Genomic DNA, 11,762 nt, shown 5'->3' with positions numbered 1-11,762 from the left:
GATCCAGAGTGTCTGTACGCTTCCAGATGCTACTACTGGTACAGCAGCCGACATGGTCTGCACATTGGCTACAATTTAACACAGAGAGCCATATCTTTACTGATTTTGGCTGTGAAATGGCTGTGAAAAGTGTGTGTGATTCTAGTACTACTGAGAGGAGAGGGGAATCTGCTATAAAACAACCTACAGTGGCACTGGCACTTGGACATTAATCTTCTTAACAGTGATTAAGCACAACAACAGTTGCTCCAGTTTGTGATGGTAATTTTTCTTTGTGTGGTGCTATCATCAGTATCCTCTTCAGTCTTTTGGTTGCAGATACTGTGGAGGAGTCCATTTAGGTCTCAACCTTCCCGTAAGTCCCCTCTGGAGGGCGATATTGTTTGGGGAAGGCCTTGAGTTGGAGGGCGTTAAAGGCGTATTTACGACATCCCACGTTCTTCATGGTGTTCTCTCTCCTGCAGCCCTCGCTGTGTAAAAAGTGAGGAGAAACACAAGTGATGCATTTTTTAAAACAAATATATCACTTTTCTGATCCTTTGTTGCAGGGGCAATAACAGTGAGTATGACTTTCATGATCATCAACTGACCTGCGCATACAGTCCAGGGCTTGGTAGAAGACCTGTGGAGCGAGGGCATGCTCCTGCTGCAGGATCTGACATTGTTCCAGGGTCAGAGACATGGCTGTGCGGTCTTTGGCACTCTTACAGCTGGTAAAACGCACTCCATTCATCCGGCGACATATCTTAAGTCATCAGAGAAAGAAAGACAACTGACTTTGTGGATACTAATGATCCAAATTAATTGCTCTTATTTTTGAAGACTGCATAAAGAAGACAGGAGAAATCAATCTACCTCGGCTGCATGCCACAAAATCTCCACGTTCTTGTTTTTCTTGGCGTTCACATTCTGGCTCAGCAGCTTGAACAGCTCAGGCAGACTAGTGGTACTGCGGGTGCGAGGCAGGCCTGAGGAGATAACAGAGGAGGAATGGTGAAGTGAGTGAAAAATGAAGATGTGAAGGAACAGATTTTGCCAGATCTTTGTTGTATGAATGTAGACTCACAGTCTTCTGGCAGGACCTCTTTAAACAGGTCGTAGTACGAGCTGAGGCGAGTCAAGCTCTCCATGTTGATCACTTCCTGCAACGACGTGTCTCCAAATCTGAACACATATATACAATATTAGAGCAGCAGTCTTTCATGGCACTGTTCACTGCTGCTGTAGTCAAATGAGCTTTTATTGCTCTACAGGACATCCTCTGCAGGCTGCTCTTTGGTGAATCCAGAGTCATGTTATCTTTTTATGTCTTAGTTACATAACTGTTTTAAAATGCAGTCAGGAGTTCAGTGCAAAAAGTAGTTTGTCTTCAGACCTTCCTCTCATCACTTCATCCATTAAACAGAACTTTGAATTGTAAAGCACTTTGGATCAACTGTGTTGTGTTTAAAATGTTATATAAGTAAAGCTGAAGTTGAAGTAATCTCAGTAACTCACTTCTCAGCCAGCGTTTGCTGTTCGTTGATCCCCACATTAAACAGGACCGGCTGCACACGCAGCAGCATCCCATTCTGGATCTCCCGTGGCAGCGTGTCAAACATCACCCCAGGCATCGGAACCCTGACGTTAAAACCGTTCCTGTTTCCTGTGATCACTGGCAGCATGTCCGGGCCAAAACCTGACGTTGCTTGGGTAACTTTAAAGGTGACATTTCTCAGGTCCATCACTCCGACACTCATGTCCTCCAGCATGGCCAGCTCCTCACCTTTAAGTAACAAGGCATCAGAGGTATGTTCAATAATACTTCAGCAAGATATCAGTGATGATAAGGTCATATTCAGCAAACTTCCTTGAAATAATATCCTCTAGAACTCAAAAGGTTTCCATAAAGTAACAGAAAGCAGTGACATCACTAACTCCATGGTTTTGTTTCTTTATCTTTTAGTCAGCAGACTATTTCAACATATTTCAGGGGAATTTGGTGCAAAGTGAGGCCATGGACTGGGTGGAGTTTTGGTGCAGACCACCAAATTTTGGCATTTTTAAAAATTAAATGCTCTTTTGACAAATTTCATCCAATCTTCACCAAATTTGGTATACTAAATATTTTCATGAGGAAAATCTTTCAGTTCGTTGGTTACCAAATATTTTGTCAAATGTGGCGTATTAGACATGAGCTCATTATTCAAAATAGATCAACCAAATTTGGGTGACACATGCTTATAGCTACACTGTACATCAATGCAATTTTTTTCTTGGAATACCAATCCAGCAGCACCATACATTTACGTTTTCACCATTGGGTGATCATAATTTTTTGATCAAATTTTGCAGGTTTTTCCGACTAGAAAACCATAATATTCCCAGACAGATATTCTTTCAAAATCATTTCATTGTATGTTTATGTAACAGCAGTGAGTGACAATTCCAGTATCAGTCAAAAGTTTGGACATACCTATTCATTCAAAGGAATGGTGAAGGTATATTGTTTGTGAGGGTTTTATATTTATCCTTTAATTATACATTTCTGACCAAGCACACAAACACTCCTACACATCTACACACACAAGTTACCGTAGGTGCTGAGGAGGCCTTCATATTGCACCAGTAAGCCAATGGTGTGTAGCTGCCTGAGGAAGCCTGGGTCACAGAGACAGTTCCTCAGCTTGAGAGTGAAGCCACAGATCAGAGCCGTCAGCTGTCAGAAGGCAAATTGTATCAATACAGCCATGAGTTATCATGTTTTTAATGCAATCAAGCAGTGTGTAATGACAAGAAAATATCCAAAGCTATATGTTTATTAGTTCAGTCTATGTGTTGAAAGACAGGATGGCTGAGAGATTGACTGGCAGAGGCTGACTGACTGTCTGGCAGAAGACAACGTCGCGGCGGTACTGCAGGGTGAGGCTCATGGCGATGGTGGGGGCGCTGTCCTGCATCAGCAGAAACACCATGGCCTTCTTGGCTTTATCACTCATCAGGGTCGCACAGTCCGTGAGTGTGGTGAGAAGAGGGTACAGAGCATCGCTCCACTCACCTGCAGACACAGCACACAGCTTAAACACACATAACGTCTTGTGATGCAACATAAGAGAGTTGTCAAATTGCATAATAGTTTGCATACCTGGCATTATGTTTTATACAGTGGATTATTTGGAAATAGTAATGACGATAATATTTGTTTTCTTTTGTACTTCTTTTGATATCAAATAATCCAACATGGGTTTGCGATCACATGTAGGAGCCAGGTACACTCCATGTTATTGTTGAACACCTTTTTCGGTCACATATGGTAATTTGGATCACATGGTGTTGGTAGCGGTAGCAATAAGCTTATCATCTGTTAGTTTTGTGAATGAATAGAGGGGGTGAATGGGGCAGCTTTCTTTTTTGCTGACTGCAGTTCATATAGCCATTTGGATGCTGTTTTCACACTTTTGCAGCATTTTTGAACGTCTTTGGATGGTTTCACAACACTGTGTTTTAACCTGTAATAAAACTACAAAATTCAGCCCTTTAGATCTGTGATTCTTTGACAACCAGTGCGCTGGACAGGTTAGCTTCCCCTACTTAGCCTCTCAGTGATTAATTTTATTTTAGATAGTCTCACCTGTATCATTCATGTGTTTAGAGTAATATTTTCACCAGAGCTGGTTTTATTGAACTTTGATGCCGTATTCTTGATTAAATTCTTACCTGGGGATGTCTTCTCTACTTCTGGACTGGTGTCTATGAGTGAGAGAAAGTAAAGAGATAAAAAAAATAAGACAAAATTCTTCCTCTTAACATAAATATGTAGATTTCTAACATCCAACAACACTGAAGCAGTTTGAAGTGATTATTAGAAAGAACCTACAGATGATGAGATCAACAGGACATGAAAGGCATGCGGGAGTTTGGTGAGAGAAAGATGATGATGGTTGATGATTTTGTGGTGCATACGAGGATGGTGATGATAACAGAGGATGATGTGAGGATGGTGAGGTGACACATTCATACGCTAATCTTTCCGCTGATCTTTGCAATTAGCAGTAAGATTGATCAATACACTGCACTGGTGCATGACTGTGCCTCATTCACAAACCAGACAGCACAAAACCCCTTTGATTGTGGGTGTCTGTACCTTTCTTCGTGTTTTTAGGGTCCTCGTTGGCGAGCAGGAAGACGTCCTCAGAGCTGCTGTCACTCTGGAGTTTGTCTCGCTGCAGCAGCCTGTCCACCCTCTGGATCACACACTCAAGGCTCTTATCAACATTTAGCCAGACCTTCTCCTGCACACAAACACAGAATGCAAATTAGGTAACATAAAAAAATACACTTGAGCACAGACATTTAAGAGGCAGATGGACTTACCCACTCCTCCTCGTGCATATCTGCCTGCAAGGAGGCGCGCTTGCTTCTGCTCGCCTCGCTGCCCTCTGGAGGAGTTGCATAGCGAGAGGGCGAGGTGGCAGCACGAGATGGGGAGGTCTGATGACGTGAGGGTGAGCGGGATGGGGAGCGAGAGGATGGTGAGAGGGAGGTGGAGGATGGGGACGGGGTGCCTTGCTGAGTGAACTCTGGGCGGGCGGCTGCCAGGGCGAGGATGGCTGAGGACAGCAGCTTGGAATCGCACACTGTCACCAACTGGCGAGTCTGCAGGAGGGAGTGGGGGTTGGACAGAGAGAGATGGATAAGAGAGGTAGAAATGAGTTATACTGTGAGCATAAGGTGAAGCTTTTTTTTGCTAGTGTACAATGCCACTGTGTTTTTCACATAGTAAAAATATTTTTTACATAATGAAATACAATAGTATCAGTAAACACTATTTTAAGTCAGAGACATGGAGGGAAAATATATTGTTTTATGGATTCCTACAGAACATGTTTTTACTCCACTTGACTAACAAAGACATTTAATTGATTCTGACTTAGTTGAGATAAAAACTTGAGGCAAAAGAGTTGGAGTAGAAAGCAGAGAAGAAACCACAACACAGAAGTGAATTGATAATACACCAAAGATCTCTCTGTGTCTCCTAGCAAGGTCTTACTTTCTCTGTAAGGATGGCCAGCGTTCTCTCCAGAGCATTAGCTGAGCGATCCTTGGCAGCTCGGGACAGACGCTCTGTGTAGTAACACACTTGTGTCTTCAGAGTGTTGATTTGACCAATTAGCTCCTTCGCTTTAATGACATCCTGAGGCTGGTACACCATTCCTTTAGGTCCAGAGCCAGCAGAGCTTTGGGTGTGCAGTGCAGTGTGTGAAAGACAAAGAAAATGAAAGAGAGGACATTAATTGTGGTACAAGCGTAGTGTATACACAAAAGCAAACAACTTATAATACACTTCAGATAACCTCACCTCTCCTCCTCATAAGTGCTGATAGAGTAAGGCAAAAAAAACAAAAAAACAATGAAGAAAAATGTGTTAATCGCTTATGAAAATCAACCAATACCATGAATCTTGTGGCACCAGAATCCTGCAATTTCTGCTTTGCTCTACTCACTGTTTTCTGGCTTCTTCGAGCTTGTGCAGCAGTTTTCGGAGGCCACAGCCTTTAAAGCCTTGATGGTGTGCTGCAGGAGCGCCAATAGTCACAACATCATATGTCCGGTCTGATTGGAGAACAGAGAACAATAATAAATAGAGGAAAATTAGATACTAAATAAATTTATTATTAAAACTTTAAAATCACATAACAAATTTATATGCACAAAAACCCACCATAGCCAGATTCTCCCTGTACTCTCATCCTCTGGATATGCAGGTTAGTAGGAATAAATTCCAACTTCCTCTCGGCTTTCAATGTACTTGACTTAAATGAGGGACCTGAGAAGGAGGAGATACAATGGAATAGATTATCACTATTGGTATATAGGGGGGAAATTAAGTCCTAATGTGATATTTTACATCAAAATATGAATATACAAAATCATACATAATGTTAGACACAGGATGTGTCCGAAATCATTCACTCATTTAGTCCCTTTATAATAAACACTCAATCGTTTTCTCTATAGTGAGCAGTAAATTGAGATTTAGACACTTATGGATCATTTTGTGTACTCTCTGACTGGCGTTGTCTTGAGTGATTATGATTTTTGCATCTATAAAATTTCATGAATTGTATTGTAGGATTGTTTTTCCATTCTTTTGTGTGACTTTTTGAGGGCACTATCTAGAATATATATTTCTCATTCAGAATTTGTAGACTCAAATAAAATGCTTTAGAAAGCTCTCCCTAAGAGACTTGTTTTGACAAGCTGAGTAGAACCACACGTGACTAGTAAATTTAATTAAACATTTTAAATTGGTGAAGTGTCCCTTTTAAAATTTTACAAATATACCTTTGTATTCATGCAGGTCACTGATGGTCTCCTGGTAGGTGAGGATGATGGTCTGGTACTGAGTGATGATCTGCCTCCTGAGGTTCTCCCAACATGGAGACAGCTCGCCCAGCTCCTCCAGCTCGCATACCCTGTGCAACACAGTGCATTTACCATCAAGACATCCAGTTGATAAACTGTCATACAGTATGTCATTTCTGCTTCCAGTAAACAATAGAGTGGATAGATAGTTAGTTTGTCAAGTTCCTCCCTCACTGTCTGACACATCATCTGATCTCTCCGGTGTTTCCCTAAAAGTTATAGCAAGTAGAGGGGGTCAAGGGGATATGACACCACTGACAGGTGACCAAATGAAACAGACCACTACCTTGATTAAAATGACAGATTTCTCTTTGAACATTGTTGAAATTATTTGTGATAATGTAGATACACATCTCAACAAAATATACTATAACATAGGCCTATTTGTGCAGAAAACCTTTTAATCTTTTAATGCAGAAAAGTTACATATCATGTCTTTAACCACTTTGAAACAAATAACAGCTAAAGAAAGGTTACAGGAAACTATTAGTCATAATGACAGCATTGGGAGTAGTAACACTACAACATGAATAGTCATTACGTGCCTGTAGACTACTAAAGATACCTCTGACAGCACAGGAGGTTAGGGATAGGGACATATTTTTGCTATTTTGTGGACTTGAAATGTACTCGGATTAAAGAACTGGCTTTCATTTTTATGAGTAATTTTGTTTACACAGCTTGCAGTTTTAAATGGATTTTTAATGGATAGCTTGATGCCACAAAAGTTAGCTAAGAAGGCATCAGGCAAGAGGAGTCACTGGTATAAAGATGAGTCAAAGTCAAAACAACCCCGACACATGGAACCAAAAAGTCCAGCCCAGCCAAAACGTTGCCATTGCTTTGCACCTGCTGCTGCACCTCCTGTACAACCAGGTGCATCCATTAAATAATATCAAGACAAGCGTAGATGTTACCTGACAGCGTCTTCCTCCAGCAGCAGTTTGACAAACTGTCGAGGGATGTGCAGGGAAAGCCCGCTCTCTGCCATCTGCTCCAGGACCCGCAGGTGGTTGCCATCCGTGGTGGGAAAACGATATGTCCGTGACATGACGCCGCCAAACACTGAGGCACATTGAAACATATTATCACAGTTGTTATAGTATATACACCACCATGACATAGCTTTCAATCCACACAACAATTGTCACAGTCACACCAGGAGGTTAATTAGTTCAGACAGACACACACTCACCAGCCTTCAGCAGTGGGTCTTTACACAGAGATGAAGACTTGGATTTGATGCTCGTGGATTCAGTGAGACTTTCATCAACAGGTAGAACCATCTGACACACAAACACAAAAAAACTATTAAGTTTGCCTAGAAGAAATCAGTCTGACATTCAAATGTTTAATTTCCCCACTCACTGATCTGTAACGATTGGGCTCATTCAAACAATACAGCCAGAAATACCAGTAGGTTGTGGGCAGAGAGCATTAGGAACTTAACTATACTTCCATGAAAAAAACAGTTGGGAAGTTAAAGTATGTCTAGTCTGAATAATTAAAATGGGAAGTCTTTTAATACACTCACCCTTCCATTAACGGTGTCTCCTCTCTGTAATCTTGCAACAGGAGCTCTCTGCTCACGCTTCTCCTCTATCTGCCAGGCAATGACAGTGATGTTCCCCACGCGCTCATTCTCTGCTGACCTGACGTCAACATTAAGTAAATTCAACATTCCAGAATACAAATACAGAAGTGGCTCTCATGTTTGTCATAGACAGTAAAGGCACAGTGTGCTGTGTCTGTTACCTGAGAGTCAGGTGCAGTCTGTGGTGTTTGTCCTGCAGCAGCTCTTTCACAGAAAACATGGCTGAACCAAGCATGTACATCTGTCCACATAAACACATACACACACACGCACACACACACACACACACACGCAAACACACACACACACACACACACACACACAGAATTTCATTGAGAAATAGGCTACAGAGGGTTTAAAATAGATAAGAACGTAAGATCTTTATTCACTTCCTGACAGGACATTTGAAGTCCAGTGGTTTTGTAAAGTTATTCTTGGGTGAAGCTTACCGTGCCTTGGGAACGGTCCTTCACATCGTAAACAGAAAGCTTGACCTGAGTCTGCTGGGTGATCAGAGAGTCCTGAAAGAATGCTATACTGCTCAGGAAGATAGGGTTACTGGTCCCCTAGAGACAGACAGATATTGAGAGAGTTGAAATGGGTTTGAAGTCTCCAACAGCAGGCAGGAAGGAGGAATGTAAGCAAGCAAACAGTGATGTACCTCTATGATTTCAGTTTGAGCATGCTTGGTCCAGAAGGCCTGTGGCGGAGTGGTGCAGCTGACAGCCACAAAGCTGGTTGGCTTACGCTCTAATGTGGGAGTAACCAGCTCACTGCAGGCTGCAGCATCATATAGACACAAGAAGAGATTACAAGATGTGGGATTTAATGTGGGATGGTCACTAATCCTCAGTAATGGGAGGAATGTCATAGAGTGTTTTTTAAGTTGTTGGTGCTAGATGATCAGCAGTTGTTACAGTAATGCTTTTGGGTTGAACAGTGGGTACAAATTAAACATGTCGTTCCACATAGACAATGTAATTACTCCTTCAGTCAGTTCCTAACAAGACCCACCCATCTGCCTTCTGTGTTTCATCCAAATCAGATCAGTGCTAAAAGACTAAAACACAAGTACAGTGTCAATGCATCATCCCTTGAGGCGCAATTTTGATAATGGAAATGAGAAAATAAATTGTACTGATTGTAACAAGGATTTGAAGCTGTTATTTTTGATTTTGTAGTGCTGATTAACTGATAAACTGAAAATGATTGACAGATTAATGAATAAAGAAAATAATGGTTAGTTACAGCCATATTTTTTATTTACAATATTTGAAATATTGATTAGTTTCAGTAAATAAGGTTGGTGTTCTATATATTTTTGTCAACATTTATTACAAAAACACCAACATGTCTTAGTTTGTATCTCAATATTCTCTGATTTCCTTAACCTACTGTGACTCTCAGCACCAAGCCAGTTTTTTCATACTTAGATGTAAATAATCAATACTGGATCTACAATTTCTGTCTTAAAAAGTGCTCAGTATTTTCCTGTGCACTGTAGTTTTTAAGAAATATAACTCAAACTGGTGTTAATATTGCTGTTTTGGTGGGACTATTTTCAGCTGTTGACTAATACACATTTGGTGCACTGGTGAGTTTTCACTGCAACAGGCGTTTGTGGAATTGATTCAAAACAGTGGGTTAGTATTAGTAATGAGTGTGGCTCATTGATATGGTTTTGTCATTTTTTGTCAGCCATCTAAAAACACCATATAAAATTTTAATTTCAGGTTTCCACCTTCTCTTTTAATGGATTCATTTGGCCTCTTAGCATAATTGTAAGGAGTACACAGTGGAAAGACACACACAGCCAGGTAACTTCTTCCTGAACTTACCCACACTGAACTCTAGCACAGGCTCATCTGGATCCTGACTGTTGCCTGCAGTACAGAAAAAAGAGGAGGAAAGGACTTTTTTAATGCCCTGCTATTTGATCCTAAGTGCGTAGAGGCATAGAGGTTACCATGGTAGCAGTTACTTAGTTACCTGACAATGCCAACCCCATCATCTCAGCTGAGAGATCAAATGTGTTGGCCCGGTAGACGGACCATGGCCGATGGCGGGGGCTGCGCTCCTTCCCGGACATGGCAGGTTCACGTCAGGGCTGAGGATTGATTTGAGAATAAAGAGACTGAAGAGCAGAACAACGTCAACCTGACGCAAAATCAAAACGTCGATTCTTTGAGATGTTTGCACTTCTCCCTTGACTGTTGATCTCAGCAGTCACACGGTTGTTGCTGATGGACCTGGAATGGAAACAGATGGAAACAACAAAATGATGATGATGATCAGTTGTCTCCATGGAAACAGCTGAAGCAGACTGGACATCTTTAAGTCATTGATACTGATGTCATCCTTTCATTGAGATGGCAGCTGAGCTCAGTAAAATAAGACAAAATTAGAAAACTGCTTCTAATTACTTACATAAAGGTTGCTGCTGCACAAATGCTCAGTATCACATTACAGTGAATACAATGAATAACTAATGTAAGCTGGCTGTTTAAGTGTTTACCATGATGCCTCATTGTAAGATGAACAGCATATGAGAGGATGTTAATGTGCTAATATACACAGTGGGAAGATTTCCTGTGGGGGGAAAGTGTCACTTTTCACACAGCTGTATGAGATGAAATCTACACCTGCAATGCTATTTTTGCTTCTCTGGTGTTTTTTGCTTTCAGACAGACTAGTGTCAAACAGATATACACAGACAGATACCGTAGATAATGCACTTAACGCTCCAATTGGACTTTTATTAAATACTGCTAGATCATAAAGATGAAAAACACTATTATACTGTGGGAAGGTACCATGATTCATAAGGTATTTCAAAGGTAGCTTCTAGAACACTATCATTCAACTTGTAATTCAGTATTTGATTTATTTTTTTATCAAAAGTAAAGTTCCTCTAGTATGTCTTATATAAAACACAAACAATGACCAAGTGTTGGACAGAACAAATAACATATAGGTCACTATGAATGAAGATTCTGAGGAGCATGAGATTTAAATTTATTTAGCGTAAGTAGACATTTTGGCCGGGTGTGAGTTCAGAAAACAAAAACATGCGTTCATCATCTGTGGTCCATTAATATCAACTGTGGATGTCATGGGAATCTGCATTACTTTAAGAGCTAACTAGTCATGGACCAGTGCTGGTAAAAAAGAAGTTTCAACCTGCCTGTGGTACAATATGAAAAGATCACCCTAACCCTAATCCTCTGTGAGCTGTGAATTAAATACCAAACATGATCGTATTCTGGTTTATCTATTTTAATCAATGCAAACAATGCCTTGTTCATTGCAATCTGGTAATGCACTTACACTTTAATCACACTCTTGGGCTTTAAATAACTATTATTATCTCAGCAATAATTATTCCACCATGTACAGTTAGTCGGCCTACTTCTGGTATTTCACATATTGCAACCAAGACAACCGTCTGTCATGTCCAAAACTCATGCTGTGAAGACAAGGCTGATCAAGCAAAAGTCACAGCATACACTATAGGGCTGCTCATGTTGTAATCTAGCTGATGCTGCAGATGTGTGTAATTGTGAGAGAGAACAGAAAACTAAGGCTGTGCCAAGTTGCCAACATTTCCTTGCTGTGTGTCTTGTCCTCATCAATCACCTTTGGCTTCATTTAACTAACATCCAGAGAAAAACTGCTAGGACTGCTAGGACTGCTCAGACTTCACCCCTCCATGTACCATTTTGTCATTTCTACACGTCTTTTGCTTTGTTATAGATGTCTTTTA

The 11,762-nt window shown here is 40.9% G+C and overlaps 1 protein-coding gene across 2 annotated transcripts; it reads right to left on the bottom strand.

Annotated features, from left to right (window-relative positions):
• Positions 1-337: 337 nt before the first annotated feature.
• Positions 338-10,088, bottom strand: inpp4aa (inositol polyphosphate-4-phosphatase type I Aa). Of its 2 annotated transcripts, XM_053328958.1 has the most exons (23): positions 9,989-10,088; positions 9,838-9,882; positions 8,661-8,779; positions 8,449-8,565; positions 8,161-8,240; positions 7,940-8,057; positions 7,601-7,691; positions 7,323-7,470; positions 6,325-6,455; positions 5,702-5,806; positions 5,484-5,592; positions 5,339-5,356; positions 5,030-5,216; positions 4,354-4,635; positions 4,124-4,271; positions 3,697-3,729; positions 2,865-3,037; positions 2,575-2,698; positions 1,498-1,765; positions 1,067-1,164; positions 856-968; positions 591-745; positions 338-470 (listed from the first exon to the last, which is right to left on the bottom strand). In XM_053328958.1, exons 1-23 carry the CDS (start codon positions 10,086-10,088, stop codon positions 338-340), a joined length of 2,895 nt encoding a protein of 964 aa, XP_053184933.1. The 2 variants fall into 2 exon arrangements, with proteins under 2 accessions (XP_053184933.1, XP_053184934.1); XM_053328959.1 differs by lacking the exons at positions 3,697-3,729; positions 5,339-5,356 and having other exon boundaries at positions 4,354-4,418; positions 4,479-4,635.
• Between the last annotated feature and the right edge of the window lie 1,674 nt (positions 10,089-11,762).

The sequence above is a fragment of the Scomber japonicus genome, chromosome 11, assembly GCF_027409825.1.
Source record: "Scomber japonicus isolate fScoJap1 chromosome 11, fScoJap1.pri, whole genome shotgun sequence".
Classification (NCBI taxonomy): domain Eukaryota; kingdom Metazoa; phylum Chordata; class Actinopteri; order Scombriformes; family Scombridae; genus Scomber; species Scomber japonicus.
Note: the sequence above shows the minus strand (reverse complement) of the source record. Positions and strands in the feature narration are given on the sequence as shown.